The 23,086-nt window shown below is 46.5% G+C and overlaps 1 protein-coding gene across 2 annotated transcripts; it reads right to left on the reverse strand.

The window, feature by feature from the left end:
- Window positions 1-16,243: 16,243 nt before the first annotated feature.
- si:ch211-151h10.2 (uncharacterized protein LOC567699 homolog) lies at window positions 16,244-23,058 on the reverse strand. Of its 2 annotated transcripts, none has more exons than XM_046389793.1 (9): window positions 20,999-23,058; window positions 19,974-20,232; window positions 19,816-19,880; window positions 19,312-19,444; window positions 18,186-18,295; window positions 17,915-18,089; window positions 17,751-17,834; window positions 17,568-17,663; window positions 16,244-17,487 (listed from the first exon to the last, which is right to left on the reverse strand). In XM_046389793.1, the coding sequence occupies exons 1-9, from the start codon at window positions 21,046-21,048 to the stop codon at window positions 17,128-17,130; spliced, it is 1,332 nt and encodes a 443-aa protein (XP_046245749.1). In that variant the 5' UTR covers window positions 21,049-23,058; the 3' UTR covers window positions 16,244-17,127. The 2 variants fall into 2 exon arrangements, with proteins under 2 accessions (XP_046245749.1, XP_046245748.1); XM_046389792.1 differs by having other exon boundaries at window positions 19,974-20,235.
- Between the last annotated feature and the right edge of the window lie 28 nt (window positions 23,059-23,086).

Consider the following 23,086-nt stretch of genomic DNA (forward strand, 5'->3'; position numbering starts at 1 on the left):
GACATACAGAGAGGAGGAGGTTGGTTTTGAATGAACACAGCAATTATCCAAATGGTTATGGTCCTCATCATACAACTGTATGTCCTGTGCGACCAATGACAGAAAAGGTCTGGCTGCACTCAGCTGCAGCTGACTTTCTGCTTTTCTTCAGTTTTCAATTTCCAGCATGGATGCACCCACTGACCATAATTTAACACATACTCAGATTAGAATTGTTTGCTTTCTGCAGGCATGAGCGCCACTCTGCACTGTTTTAAAATATATGAAGCAACAAAGGAGAAAAGAAGTTTCAGAAAGAAAGTGGCAATTACCTCAGCTCTTGGCAGGGGCTCTAATTAAAACCAAACTTGTTTCCTTCAGTGAACAAACATGACAGGCGCTGAGCAGAGGAGCTTTTTTTCCACTCCTGCCAAAATATTAAGTGAGTGCAGGTGCTCCAGGAATGTCTGCAAGGGTGGGGGCAAGGCAGAGCTGACCTTTTTCTCTCTCCATTGTGTATGTGAGACTCCATATGTGTGTTTACTTATGTATTTGTGCATGTGTTTCTACCAAACCCTGACTGTTTTCATACACGCTTTGGTTGCACGGCAGAGGAGCACACCCAGCAGTTTGCCTTAGCACCCCTCTGCAGCCTCGCTGTGGTACAAAACTGGAGCAAAAGCAAATGATTGTTTTGTTATTCAGGAGAGGCTGGGGGCTGCCTATAAGCAGGACCAGATGCAAGGGTCCTAGCGGCTCCTGCGCCTGATTGAGGGAGGCTCGGTAGCCCCAGCGGAGCCTCTGACAGGATTCACGGAGGCTTGGCAGACGGGACAATTTCCTCTCTGCACCCCAATAATACAACAACACCTGACCTGTCCTCTAAAATTCGCTGGGCAAGCTACAGATCCTAGAAGGCCACAGGGCACATATGAGTAATACTTACACACTTGATATTCTAAAAGAATAAAAAAATCCTGACATCAAAGCGTCAAATCAGCTACAGAAAGGCACCCCGAGGGATCTTGCTGTCAAACATGATTGGATTCAGGGCTTTCTGTATGAGAGGCAAGCTCTCTAATCATCCTGCCACCCCGCTGCCCTAATAATTGTTCAAAATACATTATTAATGTCCATCCAAGGCAATAACTCACACTCATTAGCGAAGTTGTACGTTTAAATAGTTCCGTTCCTGGCAGTTTGCAGTCACTCCAGCATGTCTTTTCGCTATGAGTGGTGGAGGGGTTGCAGGCTGGATTAAATGCAGGCCTCCAGTGCAGGTGAGGTGAGACATTTTGGCTACTTCCTGTGGGTCAGACATGCCTCACTAAAGGGGTGATGGTTAGAAAGGGACACCTGGTCCAAGTTGACACGTCGGGACCAGGCAACCAGGTGAACTGCCTGAAGACAGCTGCCTAAAATGAGGCAGCAGTGAAAAAGAAAGAGGCATGATTGGAGGTTTAGAGCTGAGTCAATGAGCAGACAAAGATGAATTTTTTGTGTATAAGTGTATGCCAGAACCCACAGGACAGCAGGACCACACTGAATACAGTGGACCGGGAATGAGACAGCAGTCCCATTGGCTCCTGAAGACAAAACACAACCCAACTCCACTTGTGTAATAGTATGGAGAGCAGTACTACTCAGGACGGGCCCCCTCTACTCCCTTTGGCTTTGGTTAAATGCTAGCCCTCCCGGTCACGTCTGCCTCTCGCATTCCTCCTGAGTCCCGCCTCGTATGGCCAGGCATCTTGGCACAGCGCTGAGGGGGAATTTTCCACAGGTCGACAGTGGAAGGGGCACACAGGCCTACCTTTGTCTGTGCCCAGACTCTGCCTCCTTCTCTGCAGAGCCTGCTCCCTCTCATAAGCACAAACACACACACTGTATCTGCCATCACACACACACAGCAAACAGTGACATTAAGCCAGGTCCAGGTCCAGATGTTGGCATTTTCAGTTTGTACTGTACTTTCTCATTCTGCTCTCACTCATTTGGTCTCGAGCTGCATTCAGTTTGGATCCATGAAATGCAGCAGAATTACAGAAATGTGCATCTTCTAAAGAAGAAGAACAGATTTTTGAGTCTCTTGGTAACATCACAAAATACAAAGCATTAAGTGAAATTCATGAGATCAGTTATGTTTACAACTGTGCTCCTGTGTTGGCTGTACAGACAAGAATCTTCCCTCGGCTCATATGATGTCTGTCGATGATTAGCAGGTGCAGGAGGTCTGGTCTGGACATTACAGGGACAAGCAAACAAACCTGATGTAGCCTTGACAGCAGACAAACAAACAGACTGTGGCACCGTTGCCACGTTAAATACATTCACAGGCGCAAACTGTCATACGCCTGCACAAATTTCAAAACACAAAGTCACATTTCTGCTTGAGGAATAAAATAAAACTATAATGTCATAAATGGATGTCTGTCTTTTCGGAGCTCGGTTCAAATATCGGGGTCCAGTTTGTGTGTAAGCAGCCTCTAGGGGCCACTTGTGGGACCTTTAAGGTCCATCTGACTGTGATGGGTGTGAGTTTGCAGCAAAGTATATATTGAAAACAAGTGTAACTTTTATTATTAGCATGTGACGATTCCTAAGATTTTATCTACATAACCGAAACAGCCTAATTATTGTATGGTAAACAAATATTTTTTTCAATTTTTTTTAATTTTGTAATAGTTTTTACTTTTAAAATTGAAGCAGAAATGTTAGAAAGTGAAATTTGTTGTAAATATTCTTACATGTTAACACTAATGTGCAGCTGGCACTCAAGCCGAGCAGTCAGGGTTAAAAACGGTTGTCAGTGCTTAGCACAAGTTGACCTGATGAGAGGGGCTGAGGGATTATTCCCATGTAAAAACAGAAGCTTTTCCCCCACTCCCTGCTCGCTACCTGCCAGGCCGCCCTGAGGCCACCTGGTGGTGGGGTAATTAAAGTACCATAGCTCAGCCAAGCTGCAGTAACACTCCCAAATCCGCAGAGAATGACCGGAGCCATGGGTGCTCTTAATCCTGTTTGCGGCAATCGGGTAGTACTCCAGTCCCAGCCGGAAGATAGGGCTGCTGAGGACAGAGGACAATGGGCCAGTGGAGGGAGAGGGAACGAGGGAGGGTGGGAAGGAGTGAGAGGGACAGCCGACCTGTATTCACCCTCACTCCATGTCTCCCTCTGTTTCACTGCTTTTGTTGGTGAAAAAACCTGCAGGACCTCCCTCTTCTCTTTAACGTTGTCTTGGCACATCTGAAAGGCTCAGCCTCCATTTTTCAGCCTGGTCTCACGAAGCAACACATCAGTGACGTAAGTCATTTTCTCTTTTCACGTGTCATTTTACATGTGAAAAAAGAAAGAAATGTGGCATGATGTGGTACAGAGAACCAGAAAGTCCACAAAGCGATGTGGATGAGTGGGTCAAACACAGGACTTTCACACAGGAGACTGAAGTTTTAGTCTTGTGTGAAACCAAAGCAGCCTAATTTGACTTCATGTTTGTTGTCCAACATATATAACTTACGAGATGCATTTACTTCAGCCCAGGCCAGGATGTTTACCTGAACCTAACCAAGTAGCTCTGTTGACTAAATCAAACCAAACTGCCACCATATCACACACCATTAACACTAACCAGCCTGGTTAGTGTTATCATGACGAGGAAGGTCACCCGACTGCTGTTGCCATGACGACAAAGGTCACCTGGTGAAGGTCATCTGACTTTGTCCTTTGAATGACAAAAAGGTCATAAATACGTAGACGTGGCCATGAAATGGTGAAAACAGGCTGTGCTATTTATATATGACATCAAGTGTGATCAGATTGCTGTTTTGATATTGGGATTTTTGGGGGGTTTTTTTGTCAGTTCATTGGACAGGAAATGGGCAGGGCGGTAAACAGCTCAGCAAATTAACCCGTCACGTTGAGTCACACAAGTGTTTCATAAGTTTCATGTCATAAAAATCTCATTTTCTAAATTTACGAGCACTCGTTTAGCATGCAAAGATATACCTTTGAGAGTAACTTTGCACAAACTAATAGCTCATGTGGTTCGAATAGCAACAGCTGACCCACACTAGATTATCCCTTTAACATTTGTGTTCAAAACAGAACTTGTGTGGCCTCGCATGACCTGCCCTTTATCCTAACAAGCTGAACTCATGAAATGCTCTCTCGCTAGCCTCACTGCTCATACAGACAATAATCCCCTACCTTGGGAAGACAGAGCGAGAGAGAAAAGGGCACAGTGGTAATCCAGACCGCAGGTTTGTCCCCCTCATCTCCCCTCGCTTCAGGGGGTTCGGCCCCGCCCCGCCCTCTCCTGAATGCCCCAACCCAAAAAATCCAATTAGACTCCTTCATTAATAAACCCAGCAGGAGAGGCGCAAACAGGGCTCTGCGCTCCAACACATGTGCACACACAAAACTGTGATCTGCACCTGTGCCTCCTCCCACGCTGTGAGGTGCAGACAGGACTACGGGCGCGACAAACGCTGTCGGGAGTACGCTGACTCATTTCCGACAAGGCTGCTGAAAACTTGACGCGGTGTCCAGCTCCATACAGGCTGCGCACTGTGCACAGTTTTCCATGATGCAATGTCCCCAATGGGCAGACACAGCACGACCCACTGTGACACCCCATTACAGCATGTGCCCTACATCACCGCTCAGGAACCCGCGGCTCAGACTCTCACCACCCTCTGACCGAATGGACCCAGTAACGGGTTAGTGTGAGCAAACAGAGCCCAGTGAATATGATGATAATAGCAACTTTATTATACTATATTTTATATAGCACCTTCCAAAAACCACGTTTCATCATTTAAACATTTAGATAGAAGGCAATAAACAAATTGCTGAGCAAGGCTGACAATAAATATAAGAATTATACAATTTAAAACCAATAAGCTAAAAGGGACAGTCATCAGCCAATAAAAAGACAACATCGCATAAAAGTGGGTTTTGAGAAGTCATTTAAAAGTGATCAGCAAAAGATAAATAAAATTTATTCTATCTCTGCTTTTGGGTTGCAAGATCGTAGAAAATGCATCCATCCCCTCCAGCACAACGTGGGCGCACATGAACTCCAGTGTGTGAGCCATGTGTTTTCTTTTTTGTCGAAGGCTGAAACTGGCCAACGGATCACAGGTGCTAATTAGAAATAGTAACAGCTTTTGAGTGTGCTCGGAGAATTTCGTGAACTGTTTGATTTAAGCCTTTGCGGGACCTTAGTGTGGAAAAGTAACAGGGACTGTTGCTTGTCCCAAGTCTACATGTCTTAATAGTTAGGACTAATTAGCAGCCAGTAGCTGCTGAAGTGTAGGACTTCAAATGAAAAAGCCAGCCTTCCAAACTGAGGTTGTGGTTTGTGGGTGTCATATTTTCATGTTGTTGTTTTTATTTTAATTAACACTGCTGACTCATTTGTCCATTTTTTAGTCAATAGGAGATGCAGGGGGAAAAAAAGGCTGAGAAAAAGTTCACCCAAAGCGCTTTCACCCTTCACTCTTAATTCCAGCCTCTACGCTCTGGTTCCTCTGGTCAGGACAAATAATTACAAGCGTCATTTATTCCAACACCGCTATGCTATAACGGGAAAGCCAGTGCAATTAGGAATAACTGTTTTAATGGCTCTCAGTGAACCACGGTGAACTGTATCTCTCATTTGGTTTGTTTTTGATGTTTTGTGTTCTCCTCATGCTGAAAAAAAACCGTAACTCCTCACAAATAAACCTGAACCATGAAGGTTGTACTCTCATGACGAGGAGTCCACTTGGCCAGCGTCTCCATAGCCTGGTCCAAGAAATCCTGCAGTGTAAGTCCAGCCTTGGCCTGGGAGAGTAACGCAGGGTGGGAAGCTGCTGGTGAGATGGCAGGTTGGCAGTTAGCTTCAGGCTGGTATCCACAAACTGATGCTGGCCAGAGTAAACAGTGCCTGGCTGTCCATCTCCACACATACACCCTGCCCAGACACCCTCCTCTTCCCTTGTGTCACACATTTCGCTGACACAAACAGGAATGGAAAACATGTGCTCACATAAGGAGTCAAAAGGGAGCGAGGAGCACATAGAGCTCTGTTGTTCCACAGTGAGGGACACATAATGCTCCTCGCCTTTTCACCAGACTCAGCCCTTAGATTTAAAGCGACGCATCCCTGCGAAAGCACCAGAGAATATTTATCTGACGTCCCCTTAAATGTCTCATGATCAGCCAAGCTCGTAGTGCAAACTCTTTTCCTGACCGCGAGTGAAAAAGCACAAAACCGCTTTGTTTGAGGGGTCATATTCGGTCAGCATCGCAGCTCTGCAAAGTTAAAGCAATGTGAGATGCACAAGTTAAAGTGCTGCACATATTGCATTTGAATGTACTCTTAAAACAAAATACATTGAAATGAATTGTAATCTTTTTGTTTGCCTTTCATCCCTCTGTCTCTGCGTGTCAGAGCACATGTTTGAGAAGCTCTCTCTTCCTCTCTCTCTCTCTCCCTGTGCAGCCAAACATTCCAGGAGAAATCTCAGAATCAACAGGCATGAAATTCATTTCTCACATGGCCGCATCTGCGCCTCCTAATCATAACCTGGACTGACAATTCAATCCTGCAGTCCATCGCCTGCTCCCCTCCTCCCGTTCTGGCTTCCTCACTCACTCTGTGTCTCTCCCAAAACTCCTGCACCTCCCACCACCTCCTTCAGCCTGCCTAATTGCATTGCATTGCAGCACCACCCCCCACCCCCACCCCCCCTTCTCATTAGGCCCAACAAAAAACAATTAACGACGCCAACTATAATTACAGTAATGGCCATAAGGGAGCTAGTGACCTGGTTCGGTGCTGCAACTCCATCTGGCAGCACATCCCGCCTTCTGGCCTGTGTGTGGGGGGAGCAAGGTGGGGTGGGGTGGGGTTGGGGTACCGGACATGGTGTCAGGGTGTCTGACCCGACTGACTAATGGCTGGTCAGAGCTGGTGATTAGGCTGTAGGAGCCTGTAGGGGGAGATCAGCGTGGTCCCCTGGTGAGACATATTTTCTGAACTGTTACAGCGAGGAGCTCAGGTGTGGGGGTGGAGGGGTGCACAAGCAGTCCAATTCATCATCTGGGTGCCTAGAATTATATGAAAGTGATGAATGTGTAAAGTCAGGTAAATGACTGAATTAGAGTAATGGCTGATTACAGCAATTTACCCTGAGCGCTGCCAGGAATACGCATTCCAGGCCACAGCACACGATGCTGGCTAGTTCCATATGCCTGGACCACATTGTGAGGGAGGGGGTGGGATGGGAGCCGTGCAGGTTCAGGTCAATGTGAGGCCTTCACAGAGGCTGAGCACACAACAAACCTTAAAACGCTTGGCTTAATGCAAAGTGCCAAAGGAGAGCTGAGGGAATAGCAAACGATGGTGCATGAATGAAAACGGGTTTGGTGCACCTGTGAAGAAGGGAGATGTTGACTGAATAATTCAAGACCATGAAGAAAATGAAAATAAAGTCATTCAATACGATATTTCCTGATGCAAAGCCACAAGCCGGGCCTCATTTGATATTTTGGCCAAACAAATCCCCATTTCAGCTGTGGTGACAGACGGCTCACTTGCCATGAAACATATGCGCTACGTTACTCCCTCAGACCTATTAAAAGAAAAGGGAAAGCCAGAGACACAATCGTGATGACACTACTGTTGCAGATAAGTGGCTGCTGAGGTATTCACCTTAACCTTAACATTACAGCTCGAACAACAACAACAACATGAATGAACTGCTGGACCGAAGATATCAGCACAGAATTCATTCACTTACTGTAGAGCACGAGAGCCGTGAGCTTAGAAAGAAGTGAACAAACTACAATAAGTGACCACCAACCTTTGAATTTGAACCAGCAAAGGGATTTATTTTTTGGACCTCGACTTCAAGGACATCAGCCCTGCTCATAAAGCACTTCTTCATCCTGGCTAACCTGAGTCTGATAGAATCTGCCAAATGTTTCGGAGGCCTGTGCTGGCGCGCTGTGTGATGTTGCTCGTGCTAAGTCAAAGTCTGCTGTATGATATTGTACAATGCAGCACACTACCAAGCCTGATTAAAGGCTGCACGGTTGCCTGTGTGTGTACAGTGGGTCTAGTGTGGCGTGCGTCAGTGCAGGCCTGGGTGAGAGCGCTCTGGCAGCGCTGTGCTCCAGGCCCCTCGCTCGCTGGATTAATGCCGATTGTTTGGGAATGACTCGGAGCTCCGGACCACACAAGGAGAGCGAGGGGGAACGCCGACCTGCATGGGGCTGCAGGAGAGGGGAGAACGGGAAGTCCACGGAGAGTTTTTAGCAAGCGAGCTGCCTTCTGCCTCTCACTGTTTCCTCTGTTCTCCTTCTTCCTCCACTGCGGACACAAATAGTCTTTCTTTCTTTCCTTCGCTATCACTCTCCATCTCTCTGTTTCCTTTTTTCATTCACCCTTTGAAAACCAGTGAGCTGCACTCGTGCCTTTGCTTTCCTGGGGTCAAGATGAAACGCCATTTCCCCGAGGACAGCCCCTACCTTCCCCGCTGAGTCTGTGTGTGTCTGTAAGTGCATGCGGATGCACGTTTGCAGTATTCTGTGGGAGGTCTAAAGCACAGTGTGGGAGGACGCTTAGGGAGGGATACGAAGAGGACAACAATTCATCAAAAAACACAGACGCTGGCTTCAATTAGCTGAACTCTCACTATGTGCGTCGCTGGTTTCTGGTGTGAGTCATTAGAGGTGGCCAGGGTTTTGCAGTGGCGTACGTTCCAGACGAGGATTTCTAAGTAAACACGGGGAAGGAGTCCATATACATTTCTTTGCTACGTAATTAGTTCAGTCAGCAAGTAAGCAAAACTCCTCCACATCAACCAGCAACAGACGAGGATGCTGACAGAGAGCTCGCTGGCCTAAAGCTCAAATTATGTGAAAGAGGAGAGAATAAAAAGCGTGAGCTGGCAATGACAGGAGACACGAGACTGACAGCTGTGTTTATAGAGAAGGGTGTGGGAGGCTGGAGCCCTGAGGATTCACTCCATCCAGAAAATGTCTCCCATGACCTGCCCAGATGCTCGCTGCGACTCGATAGGGTTCATGTGGGAACGCCTTATAAATCAAGCAGGAGCTTGATATCAGATGCTTTTCATTCACTGTCTGGAAGGGCTAAACTCACAGGCTGGGATGGTCGGTTTTGGGTTCCCAGAGGACGGACCACGCATGATATGTGTGTGCAGTGACGGTGGTGGAGGGGTAATCTGGGGTTGAGCCACAGATCTTATTTTAACTGTCTGTGAGATGAAAAAAAAAGCACAAGACAGGAAATGCTGGGTGTGAGACAGTATTGTTTGGGAAGTGGGGGTTCCAGAAGGGGCTGTGTGTGCGTGTGTGTGTGTGTCTACCTTGACTTGACCCCGTAGAAAGGATGCAGCTGAGGGAATACCAATTCTGACTTCTTTTTTTTTTTTTTTTACCATAAAGTGTTAACACCTGGTAAAAATGTGGTGTTTTCTAAATACGAACAGAAAAAAACCCACAGCAATTTTGCGGCTGAAACCAAAATATAAAATGCAAAAGAACATCTGCACCTGAGACATTTGTCAGAACACTTTTGACTGCTGTATTAAAGTGTTCTTGTGACTCTTTGTGACCACGAGCCCACATGCACCATACTGGGACCCTGAAACTGAAGCAGCAAATTAAAATTCAGCCATCATTTCTGTGTTTGAATTTAGACTTTCTGACTTCTCATAGCGGGAAATGTATTTTTTATTTAACAATATCAAGGCACAGGTGCATTCCATTTAGGTCACTGTCTTCTCGCTATGCCCGCTTCCGATTCAAAGAATTTTTTTTAAAAAAAAGGTGGAACTAGATGACGTGGCGAGATGTCGAGTCGATCGAGTCAATACGTGAGCGCATATTTGAAACAATCATGAGGATTGGAGATGCAGAAGCAGATGTGATGTCTCCTGTTATTTTGCTGTGCTTCATCATCCTCACATCACTGTCTGTTCATGTTGGTAACTGATGCATCCCAAAAATATTAAATGTCACTTTCAAAACCCTGTGACATACGTGAAGCAGTGTGGGATTAAGTATGAAAGCCTGTGGTGTTCCTGGCAGCGGGTTTGTTCGAGGCAGACAGACTGACGGACACCGACATGCTGCCTGACTTTCACACTTCAGGCAGGCGACTCTCCTGAAAACCACGAGAAAAGTTAGCCGGCAACAACGCAGCGCTCAGTTCCCTTCTGCTGCTGGTAGTGATTTCCATCACACAGCTGCACAGTAACAAACACCAGCCTCTAGTTTTCTTTTGCCCACGTCGCTCTCTCCTCACTCCTTCCAACTTTTCCTTGCACCCCCTCCTCCTCTTCCTCCTCCTCTTTAGGTGACTCCCCCTTGTACACAACCCCAAAACACATCCCATCCACCCAACCACCCTATAGGCTGCCTCTCTCCACTGCAGCTGCCAAGAATAAGACAGGCTGATGTGGGGGCCCCGAGGGGGAGGCCCCACACTGGTGAAGTAGTGCTTCTCCAGCCTGAGCGCTCACTCCTCTGAATTCATCCACTTGGCTCTGTTTATTTAATATTCAGTCAGCTGTGGGGAGTGGGGTTAGCCACAGCTTATAAAACTCAGTCAGCATGACCAAGATATAACCCCCCACCCCCACCCTCCTCATTCTCCAACAACCTCACATGCACACACACATGCGTACTCTGATACATAAATGGGCACACACACTGTCATGTATTGATTGATTGTATTGATTTCCTCAATAAGTTTGACCTCTAATAGCTAGTTAGCTCGGTCAGCTTGAATTCAGAAGGCCTGTGGTTTTATTTTTGTGTACTATTGAAGAAAGGTGTAAGAATATCAGACATTTTCATTAGGTGGACTACAAACGCATTCGATCTTCAGTATGTGCATCTGCGGCACAACACACAAACTTGGTTCATCTCCTGTAGAAGTTATCAATCAAATATGTAAAGGTAAGCTAATAAACTGCACCCCAAGAACTGACAAGAATGAACAGCATCAGTGGCCTTGATGCCATGCTACGATCGCACCATACATGGCCACTTTGCTGAGTGGAAAGAAGCAGCGAAGAAAAGGGGCAGCGGATAGCCTTTTCATTTCGTCCTTATGAAAACTATCACACTTTTTCCTCCATGCACATCAAAGGCGAACTCAGGGATGTAATGAGCTTAGCTGTTTCGCTGGCATTAAGACGACTGAACAGAAACAAAGCAGGAAGCAGGAAGGAAGAACAGCGCATGAGCTCCCGCACAACTTCAAGAAGTGAGTTCAGAGGAGCATGAAGTTGACCAATATGGATTTCTGCATGGGGGTGTGGAGGCTGGGGTCTTAATAATTCTCACAGCAGCCCATACTCAGTCTGCCACACTGGGAGCAATCCCAGCATGCTTCATCTATGCCTCGACTGGAAGGCTCCATGGCAACCTCCAGGGTCAGGGGTCATGGGGAAAGGTTGCTTTTATCTGCTAATGAGGTCGGTACCTGGGGCTCCATGTCTCTCCACATCTCTGCTGCGCAATCGAAGGCGGGGGGATGGCGGGGGTGGGGGACTATGAATGCCTGCCAAGTGACACCAATGCCATCTTCACTCATCTCCACCCGGGCCTCCAAGCCGCGGTCTTTTTGGAGTGCTGGGAGGGGTTACTCGCATCAGGTTCTGCCCTGTAGGGAAGATAACAAATGGCTCTGAAATTGCTGTCCCCCAGTCTGGCTCCTCATTGTCAAATAAGTGTTCACATGCAAATCGACAATCGCCCCACAAGCCCCGTGGATGGTGTTCCCCATAACTTCACTTTAGGGGTTTGATGGATTGCCGTCACAACAGCACGGTTTGTGTAGCGTCGGGCTTACTGTTAATGTGGCCTGTGATTTATGTTATGTTGTTTGGTTTCTTACACACAAATCAGCTGTGCTGAAAGAGTCGTGACAGAACAGTCAAACAAACCATATGATTAACACTCACCTTTTCTTAAAATCGCTAACAATTTAGAGAAAGTAAAAGTCAGTATATCCTCTGAATTATGGACAATTCAAAACAAATAAGTGCTGAATGAGACAAGGGCCTTTCCATTACTTTCCACTGTTAATTCCACTTTAAAAACATACTTCCCCTCTCCAATCTGCTCCCACTATATCACACAAGGCTCATTGGCCCATGTGCCCCTTCAATGGGGCAAACAGGCACCCTCACCAGCCCCCGTTCTTCTCACACACCCCCTTACTCTCACACACACGCCCCCTGTCATGTTCGCAGGACTGAGAAAGGAGTCCATTAACTCTGATTTAGTGGCAGTGTCATGCGGTCCCCTTTGTGAGGTGGTGACATTCAGTGAATAGGAATCAGAATTTGCTCCCCCTCCTCCTCCATCTTTCCTTCTCTTGGCTCCAAGCTCAGGGCATGTAGGACGGTTTGTGTGGCTCCGGTAGGAGTGTGAGGGGTTCAGGGTTGTGGCTGGGTGGAGGGCGGTGGGGGTGGATTGAGAGGGTTTTGCTGCCACATGTCTCTGAGTGGCGGACTCTTTGTGCCTGGGCCAGCCTGTTTGTTTAGCCTTTCCTCAGAGAGCTGCTTCACACCTCGGTGCCTCATGCAAAGGGCCGAAGAGACGAGCCCGAGCTCTGACAGGTGACGGCAGAGAAGAACAGGAAGTCAAAAAACATTGTCTGAAAGCTGCTGTGAGCATCATGTTAGAGTGGTGTTCTTGCTGTACAGCTCCAGTTTAAATCAACTCGGACCTCATGTCTGTAATTTTGGCCCTCATTCCCATAATGACGCCATACTCAAGTAGCATGAAGTTGATAATTTTAAAAAAAAAAATAAGAGAGTCTAACAAGAACAAGAACAAGAAAAGCAGGCACTCGTGAAACCACACAGGTTTTAAGCAAACCTCTGGGTTAGCAAAACTCCTGTGGAAGAGAAAACAATGGTGTCCTCCTCTTCCACAACCAAAAAAAGTTGGTCGTAAGACATAAACAAAACAAAGTGCGATCATTTGCTAATTATCTCAGAAGTGTACTCGGTGGGAAACGGCACAAAGAAGATATGTATAATGTTTTACCTCATCATCTTGATTGATTTTTGTAAATGTATGCTTTTTTCTGAGTTTGATGCCAAATTGGTGTTTCGAACACGTTGGGACAGGGACAACAAAAGACTGGGAAAGTCACCAGTTCGGAGCAGGCAAACTGTACCATGAATGGGTGTAAAAGGTACCTGCCAATATTTACCAGCAATAATCTTGTCGGGGTATTGGTTCTCTCAGCAGAACCCTCGTGGCTGCTCAGACTCTTTGGACGTTACCTCAAACAGAGGAACCATCTCCACCAAATATATCTGTGGACTCACTGGCTATAAATGGTCAAATTCTTGACTCGTCTCTGACTGAACTGAGAAACTGAGACCCAAGCTGTCTTAAACCAGTATTACAATGGGTTGCGTTGGTATGATCCCTTGCTTTTCAAGCAACCAAAAGCAAGCAATCCAAAGTTCAGAGCCACAGATCACTTATGTTTGACTTCTATTCTTTCAAATGTAATATAGTTCATTTAAATATATTCCGCAGCCATACCTTAACAATCCACAGAGCAATGGTTGTTAATCAGAGATGTTACTCCGGAGATAACAGCATTCAGAACTATTTCTGCAACAATGTGAAAGGTATTTCAGTCTTTGCACGGAGTTTAAACGTTGGTATGCTGAGTTTAAACTGGCGCCACAGCTGTTACCCATTGGTGTCGATGGCTGTTGCTCGTGACCTCTGGAGAATCCATCCATTCCTGACTAACCCCCTACCACCACCACCACAGCCGCCACCACCCGCCCCACTCAGGCAATGACGGGTCACAACAGGCCCCTACCTCTGGGCTCAGCAGTTTCGGCCCAGAGAGGGAGCCGCGTCCACGTGATAAGTAGGAAACAGGAGGGCAGGGAGGTCAGGCTTGATTATTCTACCCTGCTCTCTTGGAAAACAAAATAAGAAAATATTTACACAAACAGGAAGCTTAGAATTTCCTAATGATTGGAAACACGTTGAGTCCATTTGTGTTGCCCTCTAACTTCCACTCACCAACACACACACACATATACTGTGGACACACGTGCACACACGAACCGGATGTGATTCGGCATCAGAATATAAAACTGAAATTAAAGGTTTGAGAAAGATTTGAGAAGGAGTTAATCCTTCACTGACAAGAAATTCGGGCTGGTGGAATGTTCCAACCCAAACACGTTAATGTTGAGTTTAGGCTTCCCTCCAGCCATGTTAGATCAACCATAATAAGCTGCGAGTTTATGGACCTTTGCTCCCCAAATGTCTACCATGTTGCTAATTGCGTACATCTGTGGCTGGTGTTTTGAAGTTTTGTCTCAACGTGCAGCTGTCCGTTCTGTTTCCAACAGCCTCTGGGTAAAAGTGGCCCTCCGTTATCCGTGTCGAGGCCTTAAATAGAAGCCATGCAAGCGGTTTGTAATTCAGCAGGAGAGCTTTTTGTTTGCATTTTGTACAAATTCATTCAAAAAGTTCCTGACTACAACCCACTATAAAATATTACATTTGGCATATATAATATATATTTTGTCTAAATGCAGAGCAGACACTGTATGCTCAGGTTTGGCACAAACACATAACTGTGCCTTAAAAATGGGGGGGGGGGATTGCAATTACTGAAAAATACATGTATTTTATGTCTTTATAAGGTATCGGGTAAACTTGTACATGTATTCTGTTTGTGTGGGAGTTTGGTGCATCTTTCTGATATCACAACCACAAATTCATTAAATCACTTCACAGTAAAACTGCCAATGAGGAGAGATTATGTTATTCCAGGCTATTTTCTAATACAAAACACTTTGCTTTGTGCGTGCAATAAAAACAAATGTCAGTATGTTGACATGCAACAGAAAATCTGTAAGTCAATTTGTCTTGGAAGAAAGTTTGAAAATACCTTATGATTAACAATCTCGTGCTGTTTGTAAGATTTTTTTCACTTGTTATACAAAAATCTAATTTTAATGAGCTGCTTGAGAAGAGGAGTTTCACTGCCACACGGCCTTTGTGATGGGGCTGCTGCCATTTATCAACATGGAAAATGTCACTGCCGTTAAATTAAAAGGTTAACAGCCACACACACCCACACACACACACACACACACACACACACACACACGCTGCGTATCTTCTCTTCTGCTTCATACTTCAAACTTTGCACTGACTTTGTGCGCTTTTGTCTGCAGCCTTTCCGTCTGTCTGATGAAGACATTTTGAACCTTACTGGGACTTTAACTTGTTTTATTTCACTGTCCTCTGCTGAAAGTTTCGACTTGGTTGAGCCATCACAGGAGGGATCAGCACAAATGCGTGTTGTGTGTACGCCAGCGAAACCCGAGCCCGAGTAATTGTCAGGATAAAGCGAGGGATTGACCTCTGCCATGAGCCATATTTTCTGAAACAACACACACTCGAGCTGGCTTTGAAAGAGCCTCACCTTCAGGACTGGAGGAACCCGCGAGGAAGCTCGTCATCAGCTTTTTAGTGTAACAAAACAAAGCCTGTGGTAATTTCATTAGCTCACTCTTCCATTGAGATGAGCCCTGCCGGCCGCCGTCCCTCTGCTGCCTCTTACATCACAGCTCATGTGGACGGGACCAGGATGCTCACCGTCCAGCCTGCAGAGCTCGTTTTTATTGTGAAGTGTAACGATCAGATCTCGCTCTGTCGTTGTGTTTATTTATTATTTATTATTTTTACACTGATGTGGATTCTGCTTTTCATCTGACTTAGTCAACTCAAATCAAATCAGTTCAAAAACTTGTGTTGTTGGACGTCAAACGTGCTCATCCGAGACTGATATGTTTCTGTGTAATCAGGGCTGATTAGTGGACAACTTTTTTTGTTGTTGTCACTGACTTCAAATGGCCGAATACATGACACCTCTCGTCCCACAGTACTTCCGTCCTTCTGTCCATCCAGACATGCAGTGTTTGTGTCTTTGGTGTTGTGACAGCTCGGCTCCTGCAGCGTTCAGCTTACATTCCTTTCATCCCGGATCCCCGGGGGGTGGAGGGGTCGGCCCCGGCCCCGGCCCCACCTCTCCCCATCACTGACCCGGTGTCAGGGGAATCAGACAGATGCGGGATCTGGCAGATGGTATTCAAGTCCAGGGTCGAACGGCATCCGCATCATGCGTTCTTTCTGTGCGGACTCCCTGCAATCAACGCGTAACAGCACAACGCATCGCTGGAAAAGTCAGGAAACGACGTCGACCTCAACGCCATCGCTGCTGAAGCTGAAGGGTAATTGAATTTGGATCAAAGACATTCGTGACTTTCAAAAAGGTCTAGAGCGCCGCCTGGTTTTAGTAATAACAGAAACGCTTCCGGCGTTGACCTCCACTGCCCCCTTCCGCCTTCCTCTCCCTCCCCTCCGCCCGCAAACCTCAAATCCCTGCTTTGAGGGGCTCAAGTCACAGCAGAGAGAGACAGAATGAAACATAGCTTAGGAAGCGTGTGGGATCTTCCTAACCTGCAGCCTGTCCGTCCACAGGACTTGAAAAAGCAGATCAATGTGAAAACCTGAGTGGTAACAGACACTGGGTGAGGCTTCTGATTAGGCAGCATGAAAAAATGCTCCATTGTTCCCAACAGGATGGTTGGTTTGATCAATCACTAAATGAGGTTATTCTGAAGAAACAAAACACATTATGAGATTCTTCAGACACGAGTTGTTTGTGCCTGCTCTGATCCTGCAGAAACGTGTTTATGGGCCGTGTGTCTGAGGAGCCTGCACGTCAGTCCCCTCCTAGAAAGCCGACTGAAAGGATGAGGTCAGGGCCGCGGTCCTTCGCTGCACACAAAGACATGAGATGTCTGTCGAGTTTATACAAATGGTCTGACAGAATATTGCAGTTTCTGGAAATGTTTATTCTTGTAATAACTGGTGAAAGTGTGCCCCCTTGTGTTTGAAATATTCTTTAAATTAAAAAAAAAAAGCTGCTCCAAGCCTGCAGTCTTTGAAATGAAAAATTAAAGCTCAGTGGTGAAATGAAATCACAGCAATCAATAAATAATATTGTTTTTTTAGGCAACCAACAAATGATCAACATTTGAAAACTGAAACCTTTTCAGATCACTTCCTCCTCCCAGATTTACGCAGGCGTCCAATCGTGGAGGAAAACTGCAGAGCCGACCTCTCACACAGCGTGAGACGTGCGTCCGTCTCTGGGTCCGCGTCTGCGTCCACGTCTGCTGACGAGACAGATGTGGAGACAGAGGTGGAGTGACGGTGCTCCGGTGATGCCTCGCTTGTCCGTCTGTTGTGGAGACGTAGGGAAGTCCGTGGCGAGACGGGGCACGACTGAGTCCCGTCAGGATGAGCGAGGGGCCCCGCATGTCCGTTCTGATGTCCTTTTTCAAGTCCCTGCAGGTGGGCCTGGAAGGTGGAGGTCTGCTGTGTCAGGGAGAGGAAACTCTCCTGCACCATGTCAAACTGCGAAGAGACGGAGGAGTTTCTTAGTCCGGGTGCGTTTCTCAGCCTATAAACAACATTCTGCTGTTTGTTTAGTATACCTGCTCGATGTTGGACTGAAGCAGCAGCTCCGGCCAGACTGACTCACTGCTGCTGCTCGCGCTGTTGCTGATGTGAGCGTGACTCCAGGTTAACTCCTGTGGAAAACCGGCCAGAGGGGCTTTCTGAGTGAAGGCAGCACGACATATCAAAAGTGGGTTTTTACTGCATGAGGAGAAGTTTACCTGCAGTAGTTGTGTGCTGTCTTTCAGATGAGCCTGGCTGCACTCAAGTCTGCTCCTGTAGTGACCCAACACTGCAAACAAAACCTGACAAAAATATGCATCATAGCTGCGGGAACATAAAACCTGTACTGCATAACTGCAGACAGACCGACACGCCTGCGTACCTTTGCGTCTGACTGGGCCGAGACCAGGTCCTTATGGCTCCCCTCTTTGGTGAGCGTGACCCCCATGTGCAGCTCCTCCAGGTGAGCCCAGAGGCCATGTAGACCCTGCAGCATGTCCTTCACGCTGGCTTCGAAATCTCCCTGCACCTGGACGAGTCTACGCAGTGACCTCATCCTACCAGAGAGGACAGAGTGTGTGATGTTAATCCAGCTGAAGGAAAGTTTCCAAGAGAGCAGATGGCACACACACACACTCGATGTTGAGCCCGACCTCTCCTGCAGGTAGTCGCGGATTAGCTTCACTTTGTCCTTCAGCACGGAGTCTCGGTCCGGCTCCTCCGGTGTCGCCTCTGACCCGACATCAAGTGTGTGAGACACTGACTTCAGTGAAAAGTAGAGGGTTGAGAGGGTTAGGCTGAGTCTTATTAGTCTGATGGGTGAAGATACCTCAGCACAATGCAGCATGTAGCTGTGCATCCACCAAGAGGCGTGTGTCATATGTGTGCCTGATGCTGTCATGTAAAAGCTGTCCGAGATGAAAACAGGAGTCTGTTTGCTGCTTTTTACATCCGTTTTCCACTGACACATCTGTTCTACACATGCAACTGTCTGAAGATATATTCTGATACAGTTTAAAATTGACAAAACACATTAAACAAATCAAATAAATGAGATGACGAGCCTCCGACACAGAACAGTTAAACGGTACGCTGGCTTGCAGCACACACATAAGAGGGAGGAATATGATTTAAACAACTGAAAAAGTTCTTGCTGTCTTCTTGTGGCCTTTTCATGTTGTAATGCTCGAGGCAGAAAAGTTCAGCCTGAGGCTGGTGCCACAAGCAAAGGCCACGTTCTTAGCCCAGCATGTCAGCACATTCGGGACCATTAAGCTCCCAGTGAGTTACAGCTGATTTCAGACATTAGTCTTTCAGATGTAACTGCAATGTCGTACAACTAGGAAGTTTAAATTTAAAAAGAAAGTCGTCAGGATTCAACCTCTAGCACCATGACTGTGCACATTACATGTCTTGATAATCCATTTAAGACCAACAGGCTGACTCACTGGCACTGCTGTCTCAATGTGTGCCAAACGCAGACAGGAGAAACACAAGGAGACCAAATTCAAAGTTCAGTTTTCTCTCCTCCGCCAATCTGGCAGACATCAGCAGCTCACTGATGGTGTGTGTTGCCCTCAGGCTAGAATATGTGTGCACGCCTGAGTGTAAGGTGTGATATCACCAACAAAGACTTAGCACTGATCTACATGCAAAGAGCGATTGAAAACACAGGAGACGACAGGTATGGCTGGAGGCTGCTGTGTGTGGTAGGGAGGGTGGAGGGGGTGGAGGGGGTGGGGGTGTTTTGCCTCTTCAAGGTGGTTTCCTCTCCTTTACCTCCAGCCTGGAGATGAGTGCCTTTATGTGGGGCACACTGGGGTCTGGCAGGGGCTCCTGAAGCACACACAGCAGCAGGCTGTCAGCCAGGACAAGAGCCAGAGGAACGTCGTGGCTCCCCGACGGGGACGTCCTGGAGAGAGACGACACAGAGCGAACGCACCGACTGTTCATTCAAAGGTCTTTGTTACTGTTTTCCTCCAAGAAAGAATTAATGACATCAAGTGCAAGACTTTTCAAACAGCAGTCAGCACATTAGGGCCGCAATAAGGCGAAATACAGAAAAGAAAAATAACTTTGATGCATGCACTGGCATTTTTAAAACCGTGAAATGAAAACAATTCACAGCAAAGAGAAGCGATGATTAAGACGCCGTCCTACGCTGCGAAGTTGATTCAAACATCTCAAAGTCCGTCTTTGGTCCTCATTGTTTCCATCCGCTGTCAGAAAGTGCCAAAATGTGATGTCAGTTCATGTAGGTTTAATGTTTAACGTAAGCCTCACCATGAATACTGGTTACGTTTGTTTTCAGTCACGGCCTCCTGCTGGATCCTCAGTGGAGGCTCCCCCTTTTGAATTGAAACAAAGTCACTGAATAAACATGACACAAGTAAACACACCAGCAGGGTCAGGTGAGATTCGGTTCTTGCGTCTGCGCTCACCTGGTCGCGTCCTGGCCGCAGGCAGCACTTCAGGGCATAGACACAACCTGCGAGAACCGTCCACAACAAGCACACCAACAGGAGCCTCCGGCACACATCCACCTGTACCCTGTGCAGCGGCACCTCCACCTGGCAGACTGACCACACTACACCTGCCAGGGCGAAGCTGCACCAGCCTTGCAGGGGCTGCAGTGTCCTCCTCAGAGTCTGCGACCGAGATGTTTGCTGGGACTGACGAACAGCTGGTGTTTGGTTTGAGCTGCTGGAGTAATGAAGTGACAGAGAGAGGCAGCAAACAGTTAAAAAGCAACAGAGAGGGTGGAGCAGGTTTACGGTAAACTGAGGGGAAGTTCATTAATTGTTCAATGGGATGAAAAGGAAAAGAAATTATCATGCAAATGCTAAAACCAGTGGAGCCACAGGGCAGAGTAATGACACTGAAATATTACTAAAATAAATATTCATACTGGTCCTCTTTTGTCCCTGAATTTTCCACTTAATTAAGTTTAAAGTTAGAACATTTTAGGACACTTTCACAACTCTCAGACAGACTGCAATCTAACAAGGCTTGTTTTTATAGCAGCACATGAAATGACACACAAAGTTACAGATCTCTTCTGTTTCACCTGTCATACTGTTCAGCATAAATCTCAGGGTCCGGACTGGAATTTAAAATAAAGTTCAGGGGTGTTGAACACCGCTTTGCCACACGACAGGCATTCATAATGATGAAGGAGCTGTTGCTGTCCAGCTGAACCCCAGAGGCTGATCCCTAAACCAGCAACGTATGTATAATTGATAGTCACTCCAGGTCTTTTAGCAGCCAGAGGAGTGACACACTGACAAACATCTGCCTAATGGAGCACACACGCAAAAACATCCTGCTGTCAACACAGTCTGATCAGAGAAATGCATCATTTCACACACTCTTCTCCTGCCACAAGCAGCAGGAAATCAGAGGCCTGCCTCTCAGAAGCCGATCCTAATGAAGGGCCACTTGTTGAACGACACACAGGTCTACCTACCTCTGTGGTTTTCCCCTCTGGACAGGTTCTCCTTCAGCGTCCTCCTCCATCCATTTACAGACCCGGTCCTGACCTCTCAGGCGACAAAGTGTCAGCTGAGGCTCTGGAGCAACACTGAAGCCGGCATATTGGTTGAAACTGCAGCGGAACAATTAGTAGGACAACATACACCTGCTCAATATGTGATCAGTTCTGTAACGTGACGAGCTTGTTGATCTGGTTCAACTGGAAGACTTGTTTTAGTGGCCTTTTCCCTTTCCCACATTCTGTCCTTGCAGGAATGTGCTGAACATACTGATGACTGTTGTGTACAGGACAAGCCCTGCACCACCCACATGAACCGAGAGCAAACCCGCCAACCGTCACTGCGTTTCCTCCGAATCACTGTCACATGACAACAATGAGCTATTTTTAAACCACACCATGTGAACACCATGTTTCTACTCCGCACGTTTCTGCTGGAATGTTTAGCTGTAAGTCCTGCAGAACTTGTTTCTGTTCTCTGAGGCTGTGCTGCCCCCTAGCAGTGAGAACAAGAATAACACCCACACAAAGCAAGCCGCATTGACCCTGGTAGACACCGTGACATCGTTTGCTCGAGTTCCCCACATTCATAATGAAGCGAACGGAAAGCTCAGTGTACATAAATAAAAAGAATTTAATTTTCTCAACACATGGACAACAACGGGAACTGCTGCGCACGACCGAGCTCGCAGAATATTCCAACCGCACTGTCACTTTGCACATCTATTGTCATAAAGCAATATAATTAACGGGCACATTAACAGCATTTTACAGTGGCGCCAACCCAGTGCATTAACCTGTGCCATGGGGAGCTAATGAAAATCTAAGCCATTGTGGACGGTGAACAAGAAGCCGAGTTCGAGCACCAGGCATGCACTGCTCATGAGCACCTCGGCAGGTTTGACCTCCTGCTGATTTACACTCACAGTGTGACAAAATCCAATGCTGGTTTTTTCTCTAAAATACTACACTGCACTTAATACAGAGGGGAAAGCTCATATCAGCCTTGAGCAGAAAATCAGGCTGTTCTGTTGAAAACCCACCATCCCTAAAGATTTTATAACACTTAATGTTATCACCAAATATTTTAAAATGTTTCAAACTTGATTGCGTTTAGGAAAAAAAACATTTTGGACTTGGCCTCAGGCTTCTTTAAAACGACCCTGGAAGTTTCCACACGAGTTAACCAAGAGTTTGCTGTTTGTTGTGCAGCTTTTGTTTCAAAGGTAACTGCATTATGAAAAGAAAAGTTTCAGGAAAAGTGAACATTTAACTCCTCAGACTGACAAAGTCAGGGAAAAAAGGAATAAAAACTGATGGGTTTAAGTGGCTGCAGTGATGTACAGGTGTACACAGGTGACTCTGTGACATCACTGCAGGGTGTGGTTACTGGTATACCAGAGCAGATTACCGACCACAACTCATACCAGAGGTGAAACAGACCTGAAACTTCAGCCTAAGTCTTCAGTCTCTTACGGTCCGTGAATGCAGCTGGCGCCCTTCGATCTGGGACCTTTGAGATGCGTCCCATCTTCCACCATTCTGCACGATCCTCATAAAAAACGAAATTAAAAGCAAAACGTCCATAAGTCACAGCCACAGCCCTTTGTAGCACTGAGAATGGAACTGATTACATTGGCTTTTCTGAATTTTTACTATAAAAACACAGAGGGTGTGGTAGTGACAAAGACAAAGAAACAAAAAAAAAAAAATCAGGAGAATCCAGCATATAAATAAAAACTGATTCCTAAAGGGAAACGGATGGAGGAAAAGCTCATCAGATATCAGCAACAATATGCTAACATACAATACAATACATGGTGTGCTGGGCACTCACATCAGGCAAAACATAACAGCTTGTTTTGGAAGGACAACTGCAGGACTGTTATACAGCATTTTCTCCTATTTTTCAGTTCTGTATTTTCCATCCAGAATTTCATTTACAAATAGAATACTTTAAGAAATGTCTGTAACTTCACAAATATGTAAAAATGGGCTCCTAAATCTGTTTTAGGACTGAGCAACAAAACCTCTCCACCACTTCAGACTCTGACAGTCACACAG

The sequence above is a fragment of the Scatophagus argus genome, chromosome 5, assembly GCF_020382885.2.
Source record: "Scatophagus argus isolate fScaArg1 chromosome 5, fScaArg1.pri, whole genome shotgun sequence".
NCBI lineage: Eukaryota > Metazoa > Chordata > Actinopteri > Scatophagidae > Scatophagus > Scatophagus argus.